Raw genomic sequence first — 27972 nt, 5'->3', positions numbered from 1 at the left:
TCTCTCCGTCCTATTAAAACACCCACCGGCTCACTAGTTAGGACCCCCTTAAGTTGGAGGAGGCAGAAAGGCAACAACAGCGAGGAAGGAGAAGTCAAGGCGTCTGGAAAGAATTACGCAGTCCTGGCTTCGAGCAGCCCATTGAAAGGGGGACTTGAACCAGCCAAAGACTGCTCTCTCCAAGCTGCGCTTCCTAGGTTCTGCTGAATCTTCACTGGGCTTTTAGGTTGACGTGAAAAGAGAGACTTTGCCTTTTCGGAGGGAGGGGTATTGGAGCAAGTAGCAAAACAGGGGGAAAAGTTAATTTATTTTTGAAAGCACGTTTAACAAAACGAGTTAGAAGATTTCAGTACCACGGAAATAATAAGAGAGATAGTAGTTCAATTTCTTCTCAAAGAGGGGAGAACCAAACATTTAAGGCTCCCCCATTTTTTTTTAAATGATGTTTTTAAATTTCTTATTTTTTTTGGCCGGTCGTCTCAAATTCATCTGATTTCGTATTACCTCAATTTTGGGACCTGCCTTCGACGACCCTCCGGGACCACACAGACAGGCTGAGGACGAGTTTATGAGCAGGAGTCGGACAAGGTACGTTACACAGGCGCGTTTGGGTGAACTGTGAATGCCCTAGATAGATCCGGGGCAGGGCAGAAATTATCCACAGAGCCTAAAGAAAAAAAAATTACCTCGTTTCTATAGAAACATGTGAGGCCTGAAGTTTTCTTTTTTTCCAACCGACTGCATATTGCCAATCACTGTCGAGTCCCGCAGCGTACCCTGGCTTTTATCATCTCTGCGCTTTAGCCAGAAATCTGCTGCCTCTCAGGGCGCGCAGGTAACTGTGAAGCGGAGAAAAGCGGATTGTCCTGAGATGTACTTTTCCACTAGGCGTCTTCCGGAGCGTCAAAGGGGCTCCGGAGCTAGAAAACAAGGGTTTCCACTGTTTAGGGAAAATGCATTCCGTAAATATCCTTACCTTCCCACCCTTCCCTTTTTCCTACCCACCCACCCACCCCTGCTACTATGTGTGCAGGAACACCCTAACACAGTTCTGTGTGTTTTAAGGAAAAGAGCTTAATTTTGGCTTGCACTGAAAGGGTTAAGCGATCCGGGCTTGTAGCCCTGTTGGGCAAAGACCCCAAGGAAGAAAAGTCCTGCGCCACCTCGTTGCTACCATCCTGGTTCAGCCACTCCCCCCTTTTCCAGGGCCTCCACTCTTTCAGTTTCCAAACTCCATTAAAGTGTCAGGCGGGGTGATCCGGGCTCAGTAATGCTGCGGAAGTCTTTCTCAGGCTAGGGGTCCTAAGGCAGGCGTTGGCATTCGCCACTGGGGGCGAGAGGAGGACGCGCATCCCTCCTTGCGCCCGGCGGTCCGCCTGAAGCTCAGAGGCAGGGCGTGCGCAGGGACAGCCTTGCGCTCAGGCAGCTGCACCCTTTCCCGAGCCAAATACGACGTGGCACGGGGCACGCTGGCGCTTCTTTCCTCTGCTGCAGCTGGGGACACCGCTGTGTGGGGAACTTGAGAGTTCTGTCCCTAGACCCTTGCCCAGGGTGGGGTTGACGGACCCCGGGAGCAGGAGTGGAGAAGGGAGGGGAGCCAGAGGCTGGGTTGAGACGGGATAATCAACACCTTGGGCGGAATTCGTCACGGTGGTTCCCGCCCAGAGTGAGCCAGGGCTTAGAAATCGGTCCCGGTGAACCAGAGGGCAGATCTGAAAGGAGGGTCTGTGCAAGGGTGAGAACTTCGCGGCGACAGAGGCGGTTTCCTCCGACCTAAGAAAGACAGCCCAGGGGAAACAGCTCTGAAAGAGCATTAAAGCTGGGAAGGGCTGGGAGCGGAGGTGGTGTCTGAAGATCAGGGCTTAGGAGACCCAGGTCATATTACACAACCCTAGGTGCCAGTTTCCGTCAGCATTGCTCTGGACATCCCCAAAACGCCAGGGCACACTATCCTGACTTAGGTACCCCTAGCCACTAGGGAAGCCAGCTGCAGCAACCGCGTCCAGGCTTGGAACACGTAGAAGCCCAGCCTGCCCCTCCCCGCCCAGCTCACTTCATTACCTCTTGGGACCCTCCCTTTGCTGCCAAAGGAGTCTCTGCGGCAGCTGCACAGAAACGCTACACTCCTTCAACCCACATGGCTGGGCTGGGATTGCATTGATGTCACACCCTGGGAGGGGTGTCTGTGATGCAATAGATTTGGAGACTCTGATTGGCCAGGAAGGATTCCCCACCCCCACCCCACCTCAACCCTGCACTGGAGGTCAGAGTATATATATATACACACACACACACACACACACACTCAAGGTCTGCTTAGTGTAAAGCGAAGGAAACCATTAGATTAGCTTCCTTGAAGTGGTGTGGCACATACTCGGGAGAGCAGCCTCCCTGCCCATTGTAGATTTCAAGGCTTAACCTGGGATTTCCTAATAAAGAGAAGCATATGGTGGAGTGCCTTGGAGGTGTTAAATCTGGTTGTGATTTGTTTTTAACAAACTATTTTAAAAAATAAATATTTGAATAGTCGATACGTATTTGATCGTAGAATATGATGTTTTTAAATTGAAAGATGCATGTCCGTGGAATGAGCTAAAACAAGTATCCATGCCCAGCAGCCTATTTACGAATAATGTTCACATTTTGAAAAACAATTAGGTTGAAGATAACTCAAGTTTTTAAATTGTTGTCTTTGCCTTCCAACCTACGCAAGTGACTCATTCATAAATTTAATGTTTACCTTTGTCTAGATAAGATTAGCTATTCAAATAAGATCGTGTTTCTGAATACAAGTTATCTTCTCCCAAGAGTTAGAGACATAATGCCCAGCTGTAGCATATATATTATACTTTGTGGGTTTACAATTTCAAACAAATCCAAATCCTATGTGGGGGTTCTGGATTAAAGCCTTGTACCTATTCTTCCTCTCTTACCAGAGTTAGATGATTAAACACCTGCATTGTAAATGTATTGATTAGATGCAGTTTAATGAGGCTGTTTCTATTATATCTAAAACCAAATCCAAACTTTACCGAATAAACTCATCAGTGTATACAACTCTAAATATATAAAACATTGGTGATTAGCATTAAATGTGAATATCACTCTCCAGGAAGTAAATACTGTATACAGTCAGCTGTTGTCCGGGAAAACGGGACTTGTGCAATGAATGACTAAGAGATAGTTACTAGAAAGTAAGGTAGCTTGCGGTACCCCTTTCTGTTGACTCTGTAGAGTATAACTTCACAGCGATTATCTTTACCAACTAAGATTTTTTTGATGTCCTGATTACTTTCTTTCTCTCTATTTCTCCCTCCCTCCTTCCCTCTTTCTATGTTTTCCTTCCTCCCTTCCTTTTTTCCTTTGATGTGGTCTCACCAGGGAACCCAGACTTATCTCAGTCTCCCAAGTCCTCAGAACCACCACACCTTACTGTAAGATTTTATAAAGCATTAGCTCCTTTGATTTTTTTCAAAAGTACATGTCTTTCTCTAAATATTTCCTAACTTGGGCACTGTGGGGAAAGCCTTTGTTTGGGATCTAAGTGGAGATCCCCTTCAGGAAGTTGTTATTACACAATATCATTTTAAGTCTGAGAACGAGTAACAGGGAGTTGAGTTTATTAACTACTTGCATCTTGCACGATGTGCAGTTCACAGATTAATGTAGTGGGGAGTAACCTATAGGCTCCGTGTCTCCATGTCTTTCTGAGTTATTTTCATTGTTGCATACCCAGGCTGTGTTCTTCTAGAAGCTTCAAGGATAGAAACTGAGCTCTTGGAAGTGGCTGTGTTAGCTGAACAGGGATTGCTCCCTGCATAGAAGATCCATTGCCATACCCAGGCTGTGTTCTTCTAGAAGCTTCAAGGATAGAAACTGAGCTCTTGGAAGTGGTTGTGTTAGCTGAGCAGGGATTGCTCCCTGCATAGAAGATCCATTGCCATACCCAGGCTGTGTTCTTCTAGAAGCTTCAAGGATAGAAACTGAGCTCTTGGAAGTGGTTGTGTTAGCTGAACAGGGATTGCTCCCTGCATAGAAGATCCATTGCCATACCCAGGTTGTGTTCTTCTAGAAGCTTCAAGGATAGAAACTGAGCTCTTGGAAGTGGTTGTGTTAGCTGAACAGGGATTGCTCCCTGCATAGAAGATCCATTGCCATACCCAGGCTGTGTTCTTCTAGAAGCTTCAAGGATAGAAACTGAGCTCTTGGAAGTGGTTGTGTTAGCTGAGCAGGGATTGCTCCCTGCATAGAAGATCCATTGCCATACCCAGGTTGTGTTCTTCTAGAAGCTTCAAGGATAGAAACTGAGCTCTTGGAAGTGGTTGTGTTAGCTGAACAGGGATTGCTCCCTGCATAGAAGATCCATTGCCATAAGTTGCCAGAGCTTGACTTTCACCATTTTCCCTGTCACAGAAACTTCTAGAATGAGTACCGACTTGCTCCATATGGTTTTGCACTATTTCACAGAGACTGACATTTGTGCTGCACTTTACCACATGCCATTTTGACCTAAAGAGTAAGTTTCTAAGCCCAGCCCAAGTATTGGTAGTCAGGAAGATTGCATGTCAACTCCTTGGGATTTCCCCCTCCACTGCGAACGCAGTGCAAGATGGCGCTATTCAGGAGCCACTTGCAGTATAAGAAGAATGGCGTCCTAGAAGTACATGATTACAGTTGACGGTGAAATGGAGAGAAAGCTGAAGTCTGAAGTCCTATTAGTGTGAGGAGACGAGTAAATAGCTTTGAATTCTGATTCTGCCTCGTGGACTCCAGGGTCTTTTGGTAGGAAAACGGAGGTGAGACTGGGCACAGCAAGGCAACTTCAAAGAGAATGCAGGACAGAAGGGTAAGAGAAAGACTTTGATGTGCTCCACTATGAAGAGTTTGGAGGGCTTCAGGTGGGTATTTCTAGCTCAGATTTCTAGTGCCAACAGGTAAGAGAAGGAAATCACATGATGGACATCAAGGTGAAGGAGGGCTTGAACTCTGTCACTCCGTGACTGCTAACCCAGAAGCTTTTGGTACTCTAGTTGCAACTTATATCAATGAACTCTGAATGTTGTCCCAACAACACACCAGTTGACTTTATATATCTTTAGGTCAACCGGAAATACATTAACATTTGGGAACCAATAAATTTTAACCTTTCATTCACTAACCATTTTTTGTCCATGGCTAGCTGGCAGAAAGCTATCATGCAGACATTTTTTATTATAAAGAAGCAAGTTTCTGAAGGCATAAGTCACAAACAATCCCACACCAATTTGGGATTATGATTAATCGGATGGTTATTTATTTAAAGGGAAAAAACTTACAGATCACCATCCCAGTCAACAGCCCTCTGTGCGATCAGGAAAGGAGTCTAGTAGCTGGAAGTGGAGCAGGAAGCAAGAGAGCGAGCACATGGCCACTGCTGCTTTTTAAAGCAAACGAGAACACGCCCAAGTGGGCTGGTGTCTTAAAGGCTATTGGCTGAAGGAGCAGAAAGAGCTCCTGCAGCACCTCCCCCCTTTGCTTAAGTAAGATAGTTCTAAACCCAATTTAAAACAATATATATTAGGGGCTGGAGAGATGGCTCAGCAGTTAAGAGAATTGCCTGCTCTTCCAAAGGTCGTGAGTTCAATTCCCAGCAACCACATGGTGGCTTACAACCATCTGAAATGAGATCTGATGCCCTCTTCTGGCCTGCAGACAGACACACAGACAAGAGTATTGTATACATAATAAATAAATAAATAAATATTTAAAAAAAAACAATATATATTAGGAACAGATATTAAGTATAAGATTAGAATTGCGATCATCAAACAATATTAAGCAAGGAACATATGCTAAATGTTTTAATAAACATTCTATCCTATGGAATCTAAGTCTTGTATAGGAAATGTCTTGGCTAGATCATAAGAGGATGGTAACTATGACTATCTAATTTTCAACCCTATCAAAGGCCTGAGAAGGGAGATAATATTACTAGGTGAAATCACTTGTCAGCACCAATACTCCCAGTTCTAAAGATTGTACTTAGCATATAAGGCCTAGGAAAAAATGAAGCACTTATAAAATATTTAAATGAATTTATGGTAAGAAATGGTTATGTTGCTGTACAGATTCTATATATTGATAGTGTCTGGAACAATATTTTCAGTAGAGAAATATTCTTTAAATCTCCGTGTTGTAATATGATGGTATATTGGTCACAAGTTAGAGTCTTTAATGGATTTAAAAACATAATGAGGAGGAGAGGAAGCAGAAGTGGACTTTATAATTATTATTCTTTATTTGCATTAAAACTGACTTGCACAACAACAGTGACTAAAAGAACCATTTTTTAAATATGTACCGTGTTTCAAGCAAAGCATTTTATATGTGCTCCATCCCTCAAAATGGTGTTATTCACGAGTCTTTCTTAGACCAGGAATGAAGGAGTGGATACCAACAAGAATTTTCTGCCTATTTTCATGAAGTGAATATGGTAAAGCCCATGGAAATGGAGGACTTATTGTAATCCATGTTTATCTATGATACTGATGCCAGCAATACCATGAATGAATTGAATGAGTCTTAATGCTATTTCTCAAAATTTGAAGTTCCATTATATAAATTGAGCGGTCACATAGCGTCTTTACAGAACTTTCAAAAGTTTGTGTAAAGACAGACAGTTGCTATAAAACCAAGCTTGTGTTGAATCAACTTGTTCTAACCCCTTATTCTTCTGTTCTGTTTATCATTGCCACATTTTATTAATTGTTAACTAACAAGTAGAATTGGCTTACAAGGAAGGCAAATGAAGATAATTAGGTCATTATTGGTAAGAAAATAGCACTATAAAGATTTATTTGAAGGTTATTTCTTTTTAAGTATTTAAATGAGCTTCTCTGTCAATCTCATTATCTCCTTTGCACTCCATATGATAAGTCCACTGCATAGCTTAACAAATTGAAGTCAGCTTATCTTATGTACCTTATTCAAGGTTACCCAATGATTAAATGGAGGAGCTGGGATTACATCTCAATTCAATCTGTTGCTTTTGGCTAAATTCTATGGGTGAATGACAAAGCTGGGATTTGAACATAACTAAATCTGGTATAAAACTTTTGCTAATCTAGCCAATGCTTCATAATCTCTCCAGATGAAGAAACAACACATATGCATACACACACTCACACACACACACACACACTCACACATACACACACACACACAAAATCACAACCACAATCACAAGTCATTAGAGCTAAGATATAAAGCTGTGTGAGGACTAATGAGCACAGTAGGAGTATAGGGAATAGTCTTTTGGGTGCATAAAAGATTATCCTCCTATCCCTCATAGCCCTGTACTCATAAAGTTGTTCAGATTGCTCTGGATACTCTTGGAGACCATGCCTACCTCTGTCTCTATTATCTTTATTGCCCCCAAATCTTCTAGAGCAGGTCTGGGACTTCTCACAGCCATTAAACTGTACACACTGGGAGGTACCATCTGACCTACTGTCTGCTGTTTTTCCCAGATGCTCCCCAGAACAAATGTGGAAGGACGCTGTGTGAAGTCTATGGGAACTCAGTTCTCAACATGGTACTAAGACAAGAACAGCTGATGTCCTCTCTTCGCCTGATCTTTGTGACATCAAAGGTCGAGGGTGAGGATAGGCTCTGATGCTTTCTGACCCAGGCTTCCATGTGGGGGAGAACGACTACAAGCAAAGCTTTCTGTCTCTGCCACAGGTGGCAGCACTGGAAACAGTGGTCTCTTTCTCCTGGTGAGACAGGAGTTCTGCTGCTGGCAGTAAAATTGCACTTGCGTATCTTATTTGGGCCAGTATCTAATTTGGAAGCAATACTGTTCTTTATCCCTTTAGGTTGAATGCATATGGGGAGTATACAAGCCCAGAAGTTTTTGAATATTGCCTGACTGCATATCTGAACCCATATGATTGTTCATTCTCGACACACCACAATGACGGGGACATATCTTTAAGTTCTCCTATAATCTTCCCTTATGCTATACAGGTTTATTTTCCTTTTAGCTAGAAACAAAAGTCTTCTCATAAGGATTCAAATTTTTCTCAGCAAATGCTTTCTGGATTTAAGGCACTGTGTGGGTACCACGCCCAGTTTGTAACTTTGGGCAGGTAATTTCAATACTCAATGTCTTGGTTTCTTTGTCATACACATGCATTCTTATATGTGTTTAATAATATGTTTGCCACCTCAAGGCATTAAGATGAAATAAGATCATGCCTTAAAGTAAAACAAAAGCCTTTCTTTTCTACTTAAAGCCCAATAAATGACAAATGACTATTAGCTGCCAATACATAGGGGGTAATGATAATGACAATTTTGATTACATTCACTCATTAGAGTAAATACTATCTGTAAATTAGGCAGTGTTTTATGTCATTACATACATTGGTGAAACAGCAGATAGATAAATATCTGGATGGGCAGATGATAGATAGATAGATAGATAGATAGATAGATAGATAGATAGATAGATGGATAGATGGATAGATAGATAGATGGATGATTTGTGGATGAATAGAGATGTGAGCCTATACTGCATTAGAGTAATCCATTCTCTTACAGTTTGTTTTGACCTACATTTCTAGGGAGAATAAATGCTATTAAATAGCTGCTGTCAAATCCAAGTACAGTAGCAAGCCAAAAGTCAATGGGCTAAAATCTGATCCTACCACTCTCCAAAATCAAGTTTTACGTTTTACATAGTCACAGAATGCAAATTTCTAAATTATCTTCCTTGGGATCTAGGCCTGAAATAACCCAGCTTCTCTAATTCAAGAGAAAAAGCACATAGACATGTTCTTCTTTTAGTTGGAAAGTAGGTTTGTGTAACGGAGTGTTTGAATTAATGATTGTCTTAGAAACTTTATACATATGGTGCCCACATCTATGAAGTTGCTCAGAGCAATTAAAAAACCATACACACACACACACACACACACACACACACACACACACATCCTGTGTGTCTCTCTCTGATCCAATGCATCCACTTGGCAAAACAGGCTTTACGATGTGCCTTTTGCCCTTTGGCCCACTCGGAGATGTTCTGTGCATCTCTCCCAACAGTACTGAGCTGTAGCAGGATTATAAAGGTTCAATTCTAACCGCGTTATTGCAGTGTGTTAGCAACTTTCCCAGGCTTCAAAAGGACATTCTGGAGACGCCTATGATGTAAGAGGGTGTTCCCTCCTCAGCTGTGGCCAGCAGATGTTGTGTGACCACTCTCTACATCCATGTATGCTGATAAAAAGCAAGGAAAATGTGAATAATGGAAGAGCGGCAGACTGTTCTTTTGCTGGGGATGGGGATTCTAAACGCAAGCTGAGCACACACTTAAGCTTCTCCCTGGCAAATGATTGGGTCCCTTTGAAAATGTTTCACTCTTATGAGAATGACTCATGTCTTGGAAATGACAAGCTCCAAGTCTGCTGCTTGCAGCACCTTTAGGCATTGGTTAATGTGGCCTCCAGGAGCATTCAGCATCCTATTAATTGTGTTTATGAACACAGGATGCGGTCCCTGCTCACCACTCACTGAAAACTCTGAGGCTCACTCTCTTCCAGTGGACTCAGCTTTCCATTTGCTTTAAGGCTGCTGTTATCTGATTCCCATACCATGCATCGCGTTGTCTTGTATAGCCGCTAGAAATGGAACTCACGTCTCTCTTTTGCTCTGAATGTTTTTCAGCTTCCTAGCCAAGAGGCCCTTTGAAGGAGGCTGTGTTTCTGGCTTGTAGAAATGCCTGCCACTCTATGTCACTTTGTCCCTCCGCACAGTGTTTCGAAGAATCTGCTGAGCATGATCATTTCCATTTAACAGAAGGAAATGGTGTCTACAAGGCGGAAAGATAGGCAGCACCTTGGTCTCTGGCCTCTGTCGCATGACCTTGGTTATACTAGTTAGGGTGAATGAGATCCAAAAATGTATACTGCTCAATTTAAAATAAAACAAAACCCTGTGAGTTAGCTATTGCTGACGTGGGTCCATGCATCGACCTTGATAGGCGAAGGAGTGCATTCCATATTTAATGCAATGACCAACCTCTCCTTTTATCTTGGGGTGATATACCCCAGAATTTTGCTGATACGTATTTAAACCATAGGAAATAAAGAAAGATTGGAGGAAGACTATCTTCTTTTTTTAAAAAAAAAAAAACAAACTTTCTCTCTTCTACTAGAAGAGGCATACCTTGAACTTCCACAGGTCACAGTGTTGTAGCTTCACCACATTGTCTGTGGACAAGGAAAAGAAGAAACAGTTTTGGTGGATAGACCCATCAAAACTTCTGAGAAGTCTAGTGCATACCCAGGCAAGAATGATTAGATGCAAAAGAATGTGAAGATAGCCGCACAGTTGCTAAAACCAAGATGATACTGCTTCCTAGGGGATACTCATCTTTACAGTTTGGTAAGGATTAGAAGACTATAAATAATATCGGAGAGAAGAAGATTTATAGAGATAATTGATTTATCAAATTTTTCATTTAAAATAAACTCATTCAGTTTCTAAAGTTAGCTGGACTACAAAATTATTAAGTATTAATAATATGTAAATATGATACATTCCCAAAGTGGGTGTGAAAACCAACAAAGGAACACTGCATTTATAACAATTATGCATCGTATGGTAGTTCATTCCTAGAAGGGAATAATGCTGTAAAGTAAGATGTAAAAAGGTTTATGGACAAAAATTTCAATGCTAAGTATCAGAAATTGTTTAGGAAACATAGGGAAAAAATGGCTCTCCAGTACTAAATTGTTTAAAACCTTATTTAGGCAGAGGTGCACAGGCTCTGGACATTCACTGTCCAGGTGACTTGGCAAATTCCAGGCTGGTGATAGACCTTGTCTCAGAAAGAAAAAAGTGGGATGGAAGGTAAACAGCAATGTTGGCATGCCCAACCCTGGAGCTTGTCTTCTGGTTTCTACAAGCATGCACATACAGGTGCATATGGACTTGCACACACAAAATCATGCTCACACACATATCCCCCACTCAACAACCTTATTTGACACATGCAGAAACTAGGGGTGAAATGAGATTTAAAATAGGCTTAAAATCTGACCTCCTAGATTTTTTGATAGGGTGGATTTTCAGCTCTTGGAATCCAGCAGAATGTTTTCTCTTACCCAATGTAACCAGTAATACTATGGATTTTGTTCTATGATGCTGCTGTTGCTTGTCTGACCTTCAGGACTGTCAGGAGCACCTGATACTGGTGGGTGGAAGGAACAGACAGACATATGAATAGAGTAGCTTGGAAAGATCTTTACAAAGGACATCTAGGGGTAATGAATTTTAATGTCAAAGAGAGATTTGAAAATGTGAGCATTGTCATGGAACAGGTCTTAAATAGCAAGCATATGCACAAACAAAAACTGGGATCCAGGGAAACAAGACGTTGCTTGCTAGGCCATAGCACTAACAGATAAACTAGTCCTAGTACACAGTCTTCCTAATCTCTAACCTCATCCAGCTTGGTGGAGATGTCAGCCTAGGGATGCGCACGAGAGATGAAATGAAGTCACACTTGGGAAGGTCAGCAGAATCTTCTTTGAATTTCCTACTCATCAGTAATTAGGAACCAAAGAAAGTATGGAACAGGCAAAAAGATTGCTTTAGGAAATTTTAGTTTGATGCCTAGTTGTTGCTCTATACAAAGGGAGGTAGCTGCCTTGGCCAGAAGACATAAGACACCTAGAGCAATGCATCCAGGTATGAGTTTAATGCATTGTGGCATTTATGGCCCTACCTGCTCATTTGATTCTTGAAACAGTCTTGTGCTCTCTGGGTATCTTGACTTGAAGATAAGCCCTTGTGGCAACATAGCAAGTTAAGTGAGAAACTCAATGCTATACTTACTGACTGTTGCATAGGGGAGGGCCGTGCTGAGTCCCTTTCCTAGTTGAGGAGCCGTTGGCTACTGGAAAATAAAGACTCAGTTTTCATCAGGAATGCAGACTGTGATAGGTTGCTATGCTCCAGTGGATGCTTCCACATCTATGTACCCATTGGCAGTACTAAGTGGACTAAGAAGGTTAAAAAATGTTTTTAAAGTCCATAAAGTTAGGAGGGGGACATGGCAGTGGCAGGACGGGGAAGAGTTAGAAAGGAGGGAATAGGTAGCAATATTGTTCAAATCCATTGGATACAAGTATGAAATTATCAAACAATAATCTAAAATGAATAAAAATAAATGGGGATCCCTAAACGCTCCTTGTACAGTGCTCCCTACCACACATAATACCTGTATGTGATAAGCGTGGGGCAAGAATGGTTAACCACAAACAAGTGTCTCTGATTACATTACAGATGCATTGTGAGAGGTTTCTATGTGTCCTGAGAATAATTGGAACCACCCTTTTTGGAGTCTCTCTTCTCCTCGGAATCACAGCTGCTTATATCGTTGGCTACCAGTTTATCCAAACGGATAATTACTATTTCTCCTTTGGACTCTATGGTGCCTTTTTAGCATCACACCTCATCATCCAAAGCCTCTTTGCCTTCCTGGAACACCGGAAGATGAAAAAGTCCCTTGAGACCCCCATTAAATTGAACAAAACCGTCGCTCTTTGCATCGCGGCATATCAAGAAGACCCTGACTACTTACGGAAATGCTTGCAATCTGTGAAAAGGCTGACCTACCCTGGAATTAAGGTTGTGATGGTCATCGATGGGAACTCGGATGATGACCTGTACATGATGGACATCTTCAGTGAAATCATGGGCAGGGACAAATCAGCCACCTACATCTGGAAGAACAACTACCACGAAAAGGGACCCGGGGAGACAGAAGAGTCCCATAAAGAGAGCTCACAGCATGTAACCCAGTTGGTCTTGTCGAACAAGAGCATTTGCATCATGCAAAAATGGGGCGGCAAGAGAGAAGTCATGTACACAGCCTTCAGAGCCCTGGGACGAAGTGTGGATTATGTGCAGGTAGGTCCGAGCATGCCTGCCAGTGCAAACATACGTCGAAATAAAGCAGTTGTTGTGTCTCCCTAGTCCTATGCTATAGCCCATCTTTGTCCCTTCTGAACACAGTGCTCCTTTCAGTCCTTTGGAAAACAGCATGACTGTTGAAAGTGCATTTTGAAAGACAGAAAAAAAATCTTGTAAAACTGTTGAGAACATCTATGAAAGTGCTTCCTTGTCCATGCAATTGGTTAGAAATTGGGATTATTTGGACAGGAGAACCTTCCTTTCATCCTCTTCTTTTTCCTCATTTCTCCTCTGTCCCTCTGGATTCTGCCAAATAAAACCTAGTCCACGCTGTTTAAACACACACACACACACACACACACACACACACACACACACACACACACCAGCAGCTGCCCTGTAAGAAAATAGCCTGTACCTGAGTGGAAAGGTTTTGAGAAAAGCTGCAGGCCTTGGTGTGTAGACGCAATAAAAGGGGAGTGGTAAAATGGCTTTGATTTTAAAAAGAGCAAGACCTGTAAAATTGAGAGGGAGAAAGGAAAAGGAGGGGCAAACCGTCGTAGAGGGAGCAAAACCAATGTAATGTTTATTTCACTCCCAAACAGCATTACCTCACTGCAACTTGACCTTTGAAAGAGTTTGGGATGATGTGTGCTTGCTGGAAAATTAGGCAGACTGTGTCTCTCCTTAATTCCCTTCTAGCTCTCTGTAAGGTTTCTCCTCCCTTGGTTCATATTGAGTATGTGGCAATTTTCTCGTTTTAATTTGCTTTCGTCTCCTTTAGTTAGATTTTGACCATGACGAAACCAAGCATTGAGGAGTGTGTCTGGTGTAGGGAAGCCACTGGAACCCTTCATCCTCATAGAAGTGAAACCCTTTTTTTCTTGGTTTTTTTTTTTTTTTTAGAAGTGGGATCCTATTGTTCAGGGGTCTTTATTAACACATATCGTGTTCCCAGGTCTAATAATGAGATGGGATTAAGTAATGATTTTAGGGTTATTGTCTGAGGATCTAAATCACAGGGATTGTTAGCTATTGATTGCAAAATACCATCTCCTTGAGCCTCAGTTTACCAGATAGAATAAACCAATCTTAAAAGTATTTTAAAATAATTAGATCAAACAATACATCCCTAGGGCTTAGCAAAAGTTACAAGGTTATTACACACATAACTAAACATTTTATTATAAATGTGTTGTTTATTATAGTACCCTCCAATTTATACTAAAATATACAGTATGCACCATCTATTGTCATGGGTTAATTTCAGATAGTGTGGGAAGAGTAGGAGGTATTTTACTGATTTCCATTTGCATATTCATATAATTTTTGTGGAGTCAGCATTGGTCTCCTCTCATTTGTGTCTTAATTTCTCAGTGGTCGAACTTTTGCTATGAAAGGGAGTTTCAGTTATTTCTGGACATTTGATGCTTACATGCTATAGCTTCTGGTCTAGATAGGAAGACGATAAGATATTTCCCAAGAAAGGTATGACAGATAGCTTAGAACAGAAAGAATAAAGCTTTGTGCTTTAAATGAGAAAACATCTGCTTTGATATTTTGCCTTTAATTCTAGTTACATTGGTCAGTTCCAAGGAAGACATCATTGTGCGCGTTAATTCTTTCTTTTTCTTAACCTGCTCCTCCCAAACCCCCTTCTCCCATCATTCTTGTTTTGATCTTTGTTTGTTTCCTTGACTACTTTACGCTGTGCTTGTCCAGGAAAAAGTCATAAGGAATAGGAAAGGATGGAATAGCCTTTCTGTTGGAGTCTTTCTCAAGACTAAACTTTCTAAAAGACTGACCCCAGCAGCTGCTGGTATCTAGGCTTTGAGGCCTCCCGAGACTCTTCATGCAGTTGCAAGCACACAAACAAGAGAAAAAATCATTTAGTATCCCAAACCTGAGCGTTCCTTCCTATGCCATTCCCCAAGGGGCCTCCTAACCTTACTTGACTACAAAATGGCAGCTACTTAAGGTTCAAACTCAATACTGAATGATCTGATTTTCTCTTATGACTGAGCACAAGTATGGAAACTATAAAGCAGAGGCCACATTAAGGCAGGAAACAGAGGGGTGCGGAGATGGTGGTGACAAGGTATTGCTGGAGATTGAATTTAGTGAGCAAGTGCCTTAAGGAGAGTAGGGTGCAATGGCCCATGGGTAAGACGCAGGGAATGGAGGTCTAAGGAAGAAGCTGTGACCATCTGTGTGCTTGCTAGACAACACTGACTCACCATGGAGAGGTGTGGCCAAGACATTTGGTTTCTAGTCACAGCCAGTCTTTAATGCTCCTCAGTACTCTGTGCACTTGATTTGGGGTTTCTGGCTTATTGTTCTCATGACCTATTATTTCATATCTTCACCATCCAAACTCCTCCCTGTGTAACTACTAACAGATGACCTCGCCTCCCACGAAGGAGAAACCCAATAATACTGAATGTTCTTAAAGCCTTCTTTACCCTCTTTTGTGTATCCTGTTTCAGTAACATCCAATCTACTTGGCTTTCTATATCAGTGCTCTCCTTTATAGTTAATCTCCAGGAACTCTTGAGTTCCTCTGGTCTGCTCAGGAATAAGGCCTCAGAAATTGTGCACTCTCCCCTTTTTTTTCTTGACTGACTACTGTCCTCAACTTGGAGCCTTTCAAACCTCTACCTCTGTGCCAGAGGACTGATGAAGTCCTGGTCCAGGGAAAGGTAGTGTAGTAGAAGTTTACCTGCGATGGTGATGGTTGCTCTCAGAGATAGAACAGTTATGAAAACAGAACAAGAACATAAAGTGAGAATACACAATGAAAGGAAAATAAACCTTATGTGTGGGGAGGGGAGAGTAAGGAAAGGATGGATGGATGTAGTTTATAATGAAACCAGTTGCCTCCCCAAACAGAAAAAGTCTTGATTACATTCTCAAAAAGCATACTCATGTTTGCTATCTCATTTGTTAAAGCAGCATACATTTATAGTAGTGTATATTATATTTTTGAAAATAACAATAAACAAAATTAAATGATCTGAAGAAGTAATTGACTAATGATGGATAGATCAATTCTTTCTAATATGTAGCATTTATGTTTTTCCTGAATTTTCCAAAGTTCAAGATTGATTTAATTTTTTATTAAATTTTTACATCACACTAGCAGATGGTAAGACATATTTTGATATCCATATTATTTAATTGTTTATTCATGTCTCTTATCTTTGAACATTTCCTAATATAACAAAGGGACCATCAATCTGAAGACAAAGAGAAAAAGCCCAAACCCCATGATATGTCTGTTAGGGTTTTCCCAGGTAGAAAGAATTCTATAAATATGAACATGGTATAAAAGGAGAATTACAAGTGGCAACTTTATCACTAATTTAACCTGGCTTCATCATAGGCATTCAGATTTCTTTTGATTATTAGTTGTTTGGTTTTGTTGTTTTGTTTTGAAACAGGCTTGCTCTGTGTAGTCTTGGCTGTCCTGGAATTTACCTGTAGACCAGGTTGTTCTTGAATTGATAAAGATCTGCCTTTCCACTGCTTCCTGAGTGCTGGGGTTAAAGGTGTGCGCCACCATGCCCTGCATCTGTGTGTGTGTGTTGGGGGGGTATCAAGATTTCTTTGAATGGGTAAAAAAGATATATAATTCATAAAAAACCTTTGTTCATCATTCTCATGAATTATATATAAACATGTATGTATATACATGTATTCATGTATGTAGGAGCAAATACACTATGAGGTACATGTGATGGTCCTCCAGTGTCACGGCTTATGGCTCACGGCAGTAGATATCAGGCGAGCTGGCCCATAATTTTCTCCAGTGTCCACCTGCCACCTTGTCAGAGATGTGTATGCTACCATATCCAGCCTTCTGTGAGTTTTAGGGACTGGAACTAAGGTCTTCCATTTGCTGGAGATTTCTTTACCTATTGAGACATGTCCTTATGGATTCTATAGTCTACATTTTCAAATTTTTCTGCCCTTTAAACATTTATCTCTTTTCTCCAAATCAATATTCTAAGTGTTTTGGGAGTCATATACATGAACACAATGAGAAAAAAATTATGTTTAAGCCAATGCACGTGCCTTAACTGGAGTCAAACAAGGTGATTCTTTGCTTTTAGTGTTTTAATAATTATCTTTATATTCATTTAGTGCCATAATATCTATATTTTTGTTCTTTTTGTTGATAATTTAGTTTTTAAATTGACCCCAAGTATAGAGGTTCTTGTAATTTAAAATATAAGAAATCTATTATATGCCTCATGGAGATGAGTTTTCTCCAGGCCATGAATTCAGTGTTAATACTCAATAATATTCCTTAAATTAAGAGACATTTATAAAAAGGTACAAGCACACACAAGGTCATGTATTGATCAGGTATATACCTATATAAAGTTCTCAAACAACTACTAGTAAAAATGTTAAAATAAATGGTTAAAAATATGATCGGAGATACTTAACCCTGGATTTCTGCTAGAAATAGTTTAATAACTGTTAATCTTGTTTATGAAAAATTATAGAACACAGATATCACAAATAATGATAACTGCTGTGTGACATTTGCCTATTTTCAATTCTGTGTAGAAAGTCCAAGAAACTGAAATATTCCCATGACAGCACTGAGAACAATATATGTGAGAGAGAAGGTTGAGAGAAGGTTGAAATAGGAATAAGGGGATGCAGGTCTGTTGTTAGTTTGCTTGGCCACAGCTGAATCCATTTTTACTGGTAGAACTCATGATTGACAAGTCCTTTTCAGAGCAAGGCTGAATTTAGTACCATTTTCACTCTTCCCACCTTCTGAGAGTTTCTAGCAAAGCACTGAAAATCTACTAGAGTGAGGTAAAAGACAAGGCCCAAGTCATATCAGCTTCCTGTATCTGTCACTATCTTGGTTCTCATTTTCCCTTTATTTCTTGAGGCAACAGATATGATAAATTAGGTTTAACCATTATAATATACATACCTCTTAAAGCATCACAGAGTATCCCCCATAAAGATGTACAAATTTTGTTTTCCAGAATTTCTTCTAATTCATTTTTTGTTCCCCATTCGCCACTACCCCTCACCACCTATCAAGTAAAAAGCCTGCACACAGCAATGCCTGTCGCTTCAGGTGGGGCAGAGATGAACAAATCCCTGAAGGTCATTGGATGGACAGTCAATCTAGCCTAATTCATGAGCTTTAGATTTGATGAGAAACCCTGTCTCCAAAAATAAATGTGAAGATCTATAAAAAAAGATACTTAGAGCTCTCAGGCCTTCTCATCCAAGCACATGCATGTTCACAGGCATCTCCACACACTTGTACACCCCTGCACAAAGAAGTACATACACATACAACATATCAACAAAACTCAAAACCATAAAGAAGAGAATAAGAGCTGGGCCTGGTGTCATACATCTGTAATCTTAGCAGAGGGAAGGCTGAAGGAGGATAGTGTATTTAGGGCCAGCCTAGGCTGTATGGTGAGCTCTTCTCTTGAAACAAACAAAAACACATGAAGGGAATGAGCAAATCTCAGGATGGGACCCTTAAATCAGGGTTATATTCAAGTACTCAACTTTGGAGAACAAAGCCGATTGAAAAGTTAAAGGGATCAATATCTATCACAGCCAAGCCATGTATTAATTATGGTCAATACAAACCACTCTTGACATTTTGCACTTCTTTTCACCAAACTATAACTCAACCTAAGATTTTTTTCCCCTGTTGGCTTTAGATCACGGTGTCATCTAAATTTGTCAGGTGTTTGTGAAGCTCTGGGTTCCCTTTGCTTCAGGGGTGGGGGGTCATAATTTAGCTAAACTAACTTTAACAAGAGCTCTCTCTTGGAACTAGAGACAAGAATTTATATCTCTGAATTTTGTTTGTTATACTTCTTCATGTATATCATCTTTATTCATTACTTACTGTGAGTACCCATTACTAAATGATTTATATATATATATATATATATTATCTTATCAAGAAACCATTCTGACAAGATATGATAAGGATAATAGCAATCTATATGTTTGTCTTGAGGGACAGAAATTTAGAAAATGAAGCTGAGGGGTTCAAGTTAAGAACCTGGCCCAAGCTTATGTAACTGGCAGACTGTAGATTGGGAATGGTTCTATTTTCATTCTAAAATCTTGTGTGGTGCTTTTGTTTGACCCCTTATCCCCCTCTCTGTCTCTCTCATCTTTCTTCCTTTATTTTCCTTTGGTTTTGGAGACTAAACCCAGGGCCTTTGCTTTCTAGGTGAGTGTTCTACCACTTTGCTTTCCCTTGTGTATTTCCTGTGGCGAATCATTAGAGGAGTTCAGGGAGAGTGGCGCCATCTTCTGTCTCCTCATTTTTAGCCATCTGTGAGGGGTTTTTGCTGTTGTCTTTTTCTATTGGTTGGGATAAAGGAGCAAAATTTCCATTTACTTTGTCATTACTTTGTAACAGGAACCAAAACCCAATTCCACACACTCTAGAAATAGTTGAATTGTCTCAAAGTTTAAATGAAAAGTCAAGGTTAAGATGAAGAGTCAAGATTAAAATGGAGGTTCAAGGTTGAGATGAAGGGTCAAGATCAAGAAAGACTTGAATTGGAAAAGCAAACACCAGAAGAGGTCTTGATTTCTTTTCAACTTTTATTCCTCATGAAAGTTAACTACAGCAATTTCAGATTTCCGCTTGATGTGCTGGGTTTACACTACTCTTTGAGATGGAATATGAACTACAGAGGAGATCCATTAGTGGAGCTGAAAGGAAAGACCTGTTTAAAAGTCCGAGTGAAACATAGAGACTTTGCCTTTAGACTTGGGTCTTAGAATATGAAAGGCATTTGGTGGGCAAGCATTCTTGTGAGGAGCTCCATTAGATTGTCCTGAGGTTCCCAGCTGTTGTAGATAAACTACAGTCTATTTACATAAGAGATCTTCTACATGTAATCAAGTCTTGTGTCTCTTTTCATGCTTCTCTATATTGAACACTCTCCACAGAGCAAAGATATTTTAGGTTTGGGTTCCCTTAAGAAGTAAATCTTTTAAGGATTACTTACTACATTATACTAATGGCATACACTGCTTTACAGTACATGCAGAGTTTATGGATTCATGCTCTTCCTAATGTACTGTGATTGTGATAAGGTCAAAGCCATGCACTAGTAAGATACAAGACTCAGGAATTTAGGTTTCTTGGTTCTGCAAACGTTTGTTCTTAGAGTAGACAGTCTTGACTATAGAAAATCTCTATAGTAGTTTATATTCTCTGCTATACGAGTCACCATTCTTTGTAGCATATGGAGAAGAACAGAACCTATGAAAAGCCTGCATTAAGTAAAACTGGGATTTAAAACATCTCATCTCAGTGTTGCTGTTACTTTTGCGAAAGCAGAGCCTTTTCATGCAGCCACTTACTTTAAGCCCAAGGTTGGCAAGCATTGCTTGTAAAACACTGGAGCATAAATATTATGTTTTGCAACTGTTTGACCTTATTGCAGTGTGAACACAGTGGAAGATAACAGGTACACGAACAAGCGTGGCTGGATACCGCGGGCAGTGAAATTTGAATTTCATCTAATTTACGTACATGACAAAATATCCTTCTTTTCAAATTCAAACACATAAAGTCATCTTAATCCTTTGGCAACATACAAACAGGTGGCAGGTTGGTCTTTATCTAAAGCCCCTAATTTACCAATCCCAGCTTAATATTAAGGAGAGATAGAGGAGGCATTGTTAACTCTTGGCTGAAATGGTGGGAGTGAGAAACAGAGAGGAGAGGATTGGTCTTTCAAGGGTTAAACTGAGGTGGTTGATTCTCCCCAATAGTGGGTTGCACATTGGAACATTAATTCCCCTTACTTTATTCAGAAGTTGTTATTCCTCTTCATTGCTGTTCTCTGCTGCTGAGAAATCTCTTAACTAACAATTATGTGCTTCAGCTGTTCCCAGTCATACCCTAGCATGGACAAAGACTTGATCTGTGCCCTGGCTCCTGTGTGCAGATCACATCCTATAGCTTTTCTCGATGCGAGTTTCAGTGACTCATAAATGTCTGCTGTATGTCTGTCCTAGGTTCTAATCTTGAGCTAGGCAGCCAAAATTCGTTCCGTACATGTTCTTAACTGGTGAGGAGAAAACTAGGCACAATGTCTTGTTAGATGAATGATAAGGACTAAAGCTGTATTCGTCACATCTTATTAAGTAAATCTTCTTGTGCCCCTGAGCGTACAAGCTTTTTCCAACTGGCAAAGGCCAGGTTTCTGGTTGGCATTGAGTCACTACACAGAATCCAGACACTGAAATTCTTTAAAGCTCTTAAATCCTATGATAACAAACCCCTTCCCGGGAGATTTCTGAGAACTTTTCCGCCAGATATAGCTAAGCTCACCATACTAACAGCCTCTCACAGAGACCGTCTGGAGTTCTGTTTGCAAAATGGGAGGGGCCGATTTAAATATGATGAACTTCAGAGATTCAGTTCAAGTTCAGTCATTTCAAAGTGGAGGTTCCTCTTGCTTGCTCATGCTCAGATGCAGGCGGGGTTATTTGAATATTACTGTTGGATTTCTCCCTTCCTGTTGTTTTAAGCTTATTTTAGCCTTTGGTTTACCATTCCTGACTTAAGTCAATAGAGGTAGATGTGTCCTTAACTTTGGAGGCTAGAGTCTAAAGGTGGGCTGGACTTGTGCCTTTACCTCTGTCCCCTCGGCCCAGACCTGCAGCCCAGCCTGTAGGCTTAGGAAAACTTGTAATAAACAAGCCATGAGAGAGACAAAGTTACTTTTTGGTTGATTTTCTGTAGCTTACTCAGGCTTGGAACACTCAGGCTTAAAACTGTTAGTGAAGTCTTGTGTTCTAGAATGAAAAGCTAAGACATTCGTCAGCCTATTTTGTCCTCTTCAACATAAATGACTATATTGATCCTAAATGTAATTTTCAAAAAAATCAACCCAACAGCATAAATAAGCACAACAAGAATAATGGACAGACTTTTCATTTGTAAAGGAGTGCTTCCACTTAGTAAAATAACAGCAACAAAACATTTAAATCCATAAATTAAGTCCAAATTCATTGTAATTACTTAAATCTGAAGTGATAAGATTGCCTACATTATTTAAATCCATAAATTCCAATACTGCATTCAAATAACTGTTTCCAGCAATCTTCATTAGCAAGGAATCTTTTCAGAAAAATAGCCATTAATAAAATTGAAAGAAATAAGTTTTTAAAATGTTGGGATTCCTTAGAAATAGGATGAGTGGTTCATACTACATATAATAAATGTCTTTAGCTCCTGAGATTCCATGCTTCTATAACTTATTTATTTTCTTTGATTATTTTCAAGGAAATTTGGAGACTTTGAAAAATTGCCCATTTTGAAGATAAATATGGTTATATGATTTTTGATATTGTTAATATACTCTGAAAATGCATTTTAGGTGACTTTTGTACCTGGGCAAACATTGTAAAGTATACTCATATAAACTAAAATGGCTACAAAGCTACTGGATAATATAATCTGATGAGCTCACCTGCCAACACCTCACTCATCTTTGATCAAAAAGATCATTGTACTGCAATGACTGTAAATAGGATAAATTGTTAGTTAGTACTATGAGGTGAGCCAAACTTGTTGGCAGAAAGCAGAATGCAGGATAAAACATTAGGGAAGGGAGGATTTACTTTGCCTCATAATTGGAAGGAATATTTATTCATCATGAATGGGCAGACATGGCTGTGGGTGACTCTGTTATCATGAGAATTTGCTGCAGCTATTGGCTCCCCTCCTAGTGGATCAGGAAGTAGAGAGGACAGAGACCAGTCTAAAAATTCCATCTCCCAGGATTCTAGCAAGGCTCCGTCTCTTAAAGGTTCCACAAACTTCCAAACCAATGCCACTAACTAGATGTCAAGTGCACAGAGAATATCACGGAGGACATTTCCCATAGAAACTGTAACAGGCTGTCCAGTGGTTCATTCCACAACCACTCTGGTCAAATTGCATTTGTTAGGGCTTTACTGCATTTAATAGAAAAGAGTACTATGTCCCATAAATAAGTGTCGCAGTGCTCTTATCTGAGATGATTTCGCCTGCTGTAACAAGAAATACCTAAGACTGGGTCAAGTGTAATGAAGTTTCTTTGGCTCTCAGTTCTAAAGACTAGGAAGCTCAAGGGTCCCCTCATAGAGGCTTACTACAGCATGATGAAACAGCAGAAATCCAATCACAGACCAAGTTCAAGGACAGCTGAGATTAGTCAGCAAACTGGCACAGGCTCCTTAGTCATGCTCAATGGCCATTTGAGCTAGCCTATCTCACACTACATTGATCTCGATACAAACCTGTCTATGTGGGGCCTGATAAACAGAATCCTCTGTCACACTCGTCACCCCTTCTGACAGCAGGTTTGTGACAAAAAGGCCAAGAGTACAGTATGGAAGCTCCTCTGGGACTGAGGGCCAATCATTCGTATTCCTTTTTATGTAATTTCTGGCTTTCTCCTTTGCAGGTGTGTGATTCAGACACCATGCTTGACCCTGCCTCATCTGTGGAGATGGTGAAAGTTCTAGAAGAAGACCCTATGGTTGGAGGTGTTGGGGGAGATGTCCAGGTACATGGGGCTTCATTGTTTTTGTAAAGACAGCTTTAATAGCACTCACGTATCGATTCATTCAATGTTTATTGGTTCAATGTTGCATGGTCTTGGTGCTGGACACGTGTAAGATTTTCTTTTCAGACTTGAAATAATTTGGGATGTCTATGCTCAGCCTTGGGTATATCACATGTGTTCTTGGTGACTGATAAGTTACATATAACATAAATGCACAGATGAATAAGAAACAGCAGGCAACCTCAAGCCACAAATTAATATTCAATACTATACTAACATATGATAAAGCAGTCACGTAGCCACAGAAGTAATGAAATGGAAGTATATTCAGGAACAGATGATATATTGTACAGCTCTGGATTTAGACATCTGGCCATGCTGTGGTGAGTTAAAATTACAAAATGAAAGGTCTGAAGAGATGGTTGAATTGGTAAGAGCATTTGCTGCTTTTGCAGAGAACCTGGCTTCAGTATCCAGCACTCACAAGATGACTCACATCCATCATAACTCAAATTCCAAGAACTCTGTTGTCGTTTTCTGGTCCTTGTAGGCACTGTATACATATAATGGACGTCCACACAGGTAGAAAAGCTCTCGTGCACATAGAAATTGTAAAAAACAGAAACTGAAAAACAAAGATTAAAAAGAGAAATAGTAATTCAAATTTACACTAGTAAGAGTAAACAGAGACAAAAATTAATATTTCCCAACATTTATTAGTAATGGAGAAACAATTATTAATGACACAATACTGAAGTTTCTTGGATAGAAATGCAAGTATGTGAAAATATGTAAGGGTAAAATCAGAATTCCTTGTAAGTATAGTATTCAATCTTAACACCAGATGAGGAGTACAAAGAAAATAAACCTCAAAATGGAGATTTGTACTGTGACCCATGTATGCATGCTTGTTCCTAAAGTTGACAATGAAACATCATATTAAGGCAAACAAAGAAATAGCCTGGTGGTTTAAAAAGGAGAGATGCATACAAAATTCAGATAGAATTAATTATTTGGGGGATTATTTTTATCCCTTGGAATTAATGAATGGAAAAGGAAAGTGAACGCATAAGGATTAAAAACTGGGACGTTAACCAGATCAGAAGAATCCTAGTGTAAACCTGTTTCTTCCACGAACACACATGAGCTGAATACCCAACACAACACACCTAGGACCTTAACTCTTGCAATCTTAGATGGTAATTTACAAAAACACATCTGGGAACATTTAAGGATTGATTATTGATGCTTAAAGTTATAACTAAGTGCATTAATATGCATACATGTACACCCAACCAATCAAGCTTATTTCATTACACAAAACCCAAGAATACAAGATAAAAGAATATCAGAAAGAAGAAGGAAGCCAAAAGAGAATCACAGAGGAACAGATTTCATGCCAAGCAGTGATCTCAGTATACATTGGGGTTTCTTGGTATTATTAAGCTAAAGCTAACTTTTATTTATTTTTTTAACTTGCAGATTTTAAACAAGTATGATTCCTGGATCTCCTTCCTCAGCAGTGTGAGATACTGGATGGCTTTTAATATAGAAAGGGCCTGCCAGTCTTATTTTGGGTGTGTCCAGTGCATAAGCGGTCCTCTGGGAATGTACAGAAACTCCCTGCTGCATGAGTTTGTAGAAGACTGGTACAATCAGGAATTCATGGGCAACCAATGCAGTTTTGGTGATGATAGGCATCTTACCAACCGGGTGCTGAGTCTGGGCTATGCAACAAAATACACAGCTCGGTCCAAGTGCCTTACGGAAACACCTATAGAGTATCTCAGATGGCTGAACCAGCAGACCCGTTGGAGCAAGTCCTATTTCCGAGAGTGGCTGTACAACGCCATGTGGTTTCACAAGCATCACTTGTGGATGACCTACGAAGCCGTTATCACTGGATTCTTTCCTTTCTTTCTCATTGCCACAGTCATCCAGCTCTTCTACAGGGGTAAAATCTGGAACATCCTCCTCTTCCTGTTAACTGTCCAGCTAGTGGGTCTCATAAAGTCATCTTTTGCCAGCTGCCTTAGAGGGAACATTGTCATGGTCTTCATGTCTCTCTATTCAGTGTTATACATGTCAAGTCTACTTCCGGCCAAGATGTTCGCAATTGCAACCATAAACAAAGCAGGGTGGGGCACATCTGGAAGGAAAACCATTGTTGTCAATTTTATCGGACTTATTCCAGTGTCCGTGTGGTTTACAATTCTTCTCGGTGGTGTGATTTTCACCATTTACAAGGAATCGAAAAAGCCATTTTCCGAATCCAAACAGACTGTTCTCATTGTGGGAACCTTGATCTACGCCTGCTACTGGGTCATGCTTTTGACTCTGTATGTGGTTCTCATCAATAAGTGTGGCAGGAGGAAGAAGGGACAACAGTACGACATGGTGCTTGACGTATGATCTCGCGATGATGTTTGCAGTCGCACATGGGGACACACACACACCTTAGCTCCTCCAGGGGTTGTACAGTATTGTGGCATCTCATAGGAGACATATCACTGCTGCTGGGACTTGAACAAGGACATCTGATGGGTTGATTATTGATTCTGCCAAAGTAAATTGATACATCAGTAAGAACAAACTCAGATTTAACCCGAAATTCCTAGGAACATGGGATGACTTCTTTGTTTATGCACTTTTCCCTTACTGTGCATCCACCTGACAGTGTTTGTTCTATATACCTCACTAGCCATGCTCTATGTGGGTGACCATGGAAGAAAAGGATTCTGAAAACTCAAGGGAACATTTTTTCTCAACCTATACAACCTAACTTATGGACTGTTTTGATAGATGATTTTCTTTCTTTTTTTAAGGAAAAATGTTTGTCTTTAACTCTACCAAATGAAACGCCAAAGGAAAGTTTAAAGGCCACTGGCTATGCTGTATTTTGATATAATTGTACTGTGTTTTTACATTTTGTATGCCATTTTTTAAAACAAATTTCACATCATAGTCTATATTTTACTTCTCTGCCAAAATACACCTTTCTTTTCTTTTTTATAATAAAATAGATTCTAAAAAATCCATACTATAAAAATTAACCTGCCCAAAATGTGAAGAAACTTGGTTGACCGATGTTCATGAAAGAATAAAATGATTCTCTCTTTCTCTACCTTTTACAATTGAATAGTTTCTTTCTGTGAAAACATGTAAACTTTCAGTATTCTAACTTTTTATTTCTTCTAGAAAGGGCCAAGATACATGTCAGCTTTTAAGTAATAATACATTATTCACACGTGTACAAGAGCAAATCACTAAAGTTGAGGCCAAAAGGGTGGAAAAGTGCAATTTTTGATTATGATTCTTTTTCAAAAGGGAATGCTAGTCTTTGAAAGAAAACACTGGGCACCTTGTACTGAATAAACATGAACATCAAAAACTGGTCATCTGTAAAGATGAGGACAGTATTTGTGTAGGCCTAGGAAAATAGAAAGCTGGAAAAAAATCTCTGTGATTGGGACAACTGCAATGCAATTCATCAAAAGTTTTATTCTGTGGCCTGTATGTGGCAGACCATAACATACACACATTAGATGCATTTCCCCTGTTTAGTGTCCGAGTTTGCCGATTCACACTGCATGGTGACGATGTTTACTTGAGTGAATTTAAACTAATATAAAACACAATTCAGAACTGGCACATTTATGTTCCAAGTGTCCTCTCTACTTCTCAGGAAGGGTATTTTTCTGAATTGTACAGGTGGTCTTCTCGTCTCTTCTGTACTTGGCCTGCCTAAAATTATCCACATGTAGAAATGACATTAAGAGGTAATTATTAGTATTATTAAGAATGGGTCCATACAGAAAAGGATGACCCAGTTCCTCCAAACTTGACTAACTGAGTTATTACGGGGCCTCCATCATTCAATTTGACTTTTCACATGCTCTCTCTTGCCTTGTGGCTGGTGCTGTGTAGACCTGTATCAAGCACACACTCAGAACACAAGAATAGCTGGATAAAAGCATTGCGGTGAGGCAGATACGGAACCAATGATCTGCTTCCTGAGTATGCAGACTTCTCTGTTACATCTGAACTAAAAAGGCGCTGCATATTCTACCTTGTGAGTTCGAAGAGGTTTGTTCAAGTTCTGAAAAACTCAGACTCTCACTGCATGGACAGCTAGTGGAAAGCAAACACACCATGACAATAAATGAGACTAAAACTTGAGTTTGCCTTTTTTAACTATTTATGTTCTAAGTTAAGCTTTGATAACGTTCAAATGTCAAATTTTCTCATTCTTATAAAAAGTTGAATTAATTGCCTTGTATTTATTTTAGCAATTATTCAATGTATTTCCATTATAGGATGTATAGTATAATTGTTTTTTTGTAAATAAAATATTTTTGATAAGATTACTGTCTCTTTTTTCTAAGGGAGGGGGGCTTGCTTTCCGGGCTGTAATGGTATAAAT

The 27972-nt window shown here is 40.1% G+C and overlaps 1 protein-coding gene and 1 long non-coding RNA gene across 9 annotated transcripts in view; one reads left to right on the top strand and one right to left on the bottom strand.

The window, feature by feature from the left end:
* Positions 1-10: 10 nt before the first annotated feature.
* On the top strand, positions 11-27913 carry Has2 (hyaluronan synthase 2). The gene is made up of 4 exons (XM_048457144.3): positions 11-588; positions 12334-12960; positions 23448-23549; positions 25032-27913. The coding sequence occupies exons 2-4, from the start codon at positions 12334-12336 to the stop codon at positions 25959-25961; spliced, it is 1659 nt and encodes a 552-aa protein (XP_048313101.1). The 5' UTR covers positions 11-588; the 3' UTR covers positions 25962-27913.
* Positions 23602-27972, bottom strand: part of LOC125415025 (uncharacterized) — a 38147-nt gene continuing 33776 nt past the window's right edge. For 6 of the 8 annotated variants that reach the window (XR_015735592.1, XR_014998047.2, XR_014998054.2 and 3 more), the window contains one exon: positions 24246-26107. This is a non-coding gene — a long non-coding RNA (uncharacterized LOC125415025). Of the gene's footprint in view, positions 24175-24245; positions 26108-27972 lie in introns of those variants that run through there. The other 2 variants (XR_015735595.1, XR_015735596.1) reach the window with 2 other exon arrangements.

Source organism: Myodes glareolus, chromosome 19 (genome assembly GCF_982192425.1).
Source record: "Myodes glareolus chromosome 19, mMyoGla1.1, whole genome shotgun sequence".
In the NCBI taxonomy this organism is placed as follows: Eukaryota; Metazoa; Chordata; class Mammalia; order Rodentia; family Cricetidae; genus Myodes; species Myodes glareolus.
This window is presented reverse-complemented; position numbering and strand designations above follow the sequence as displayed.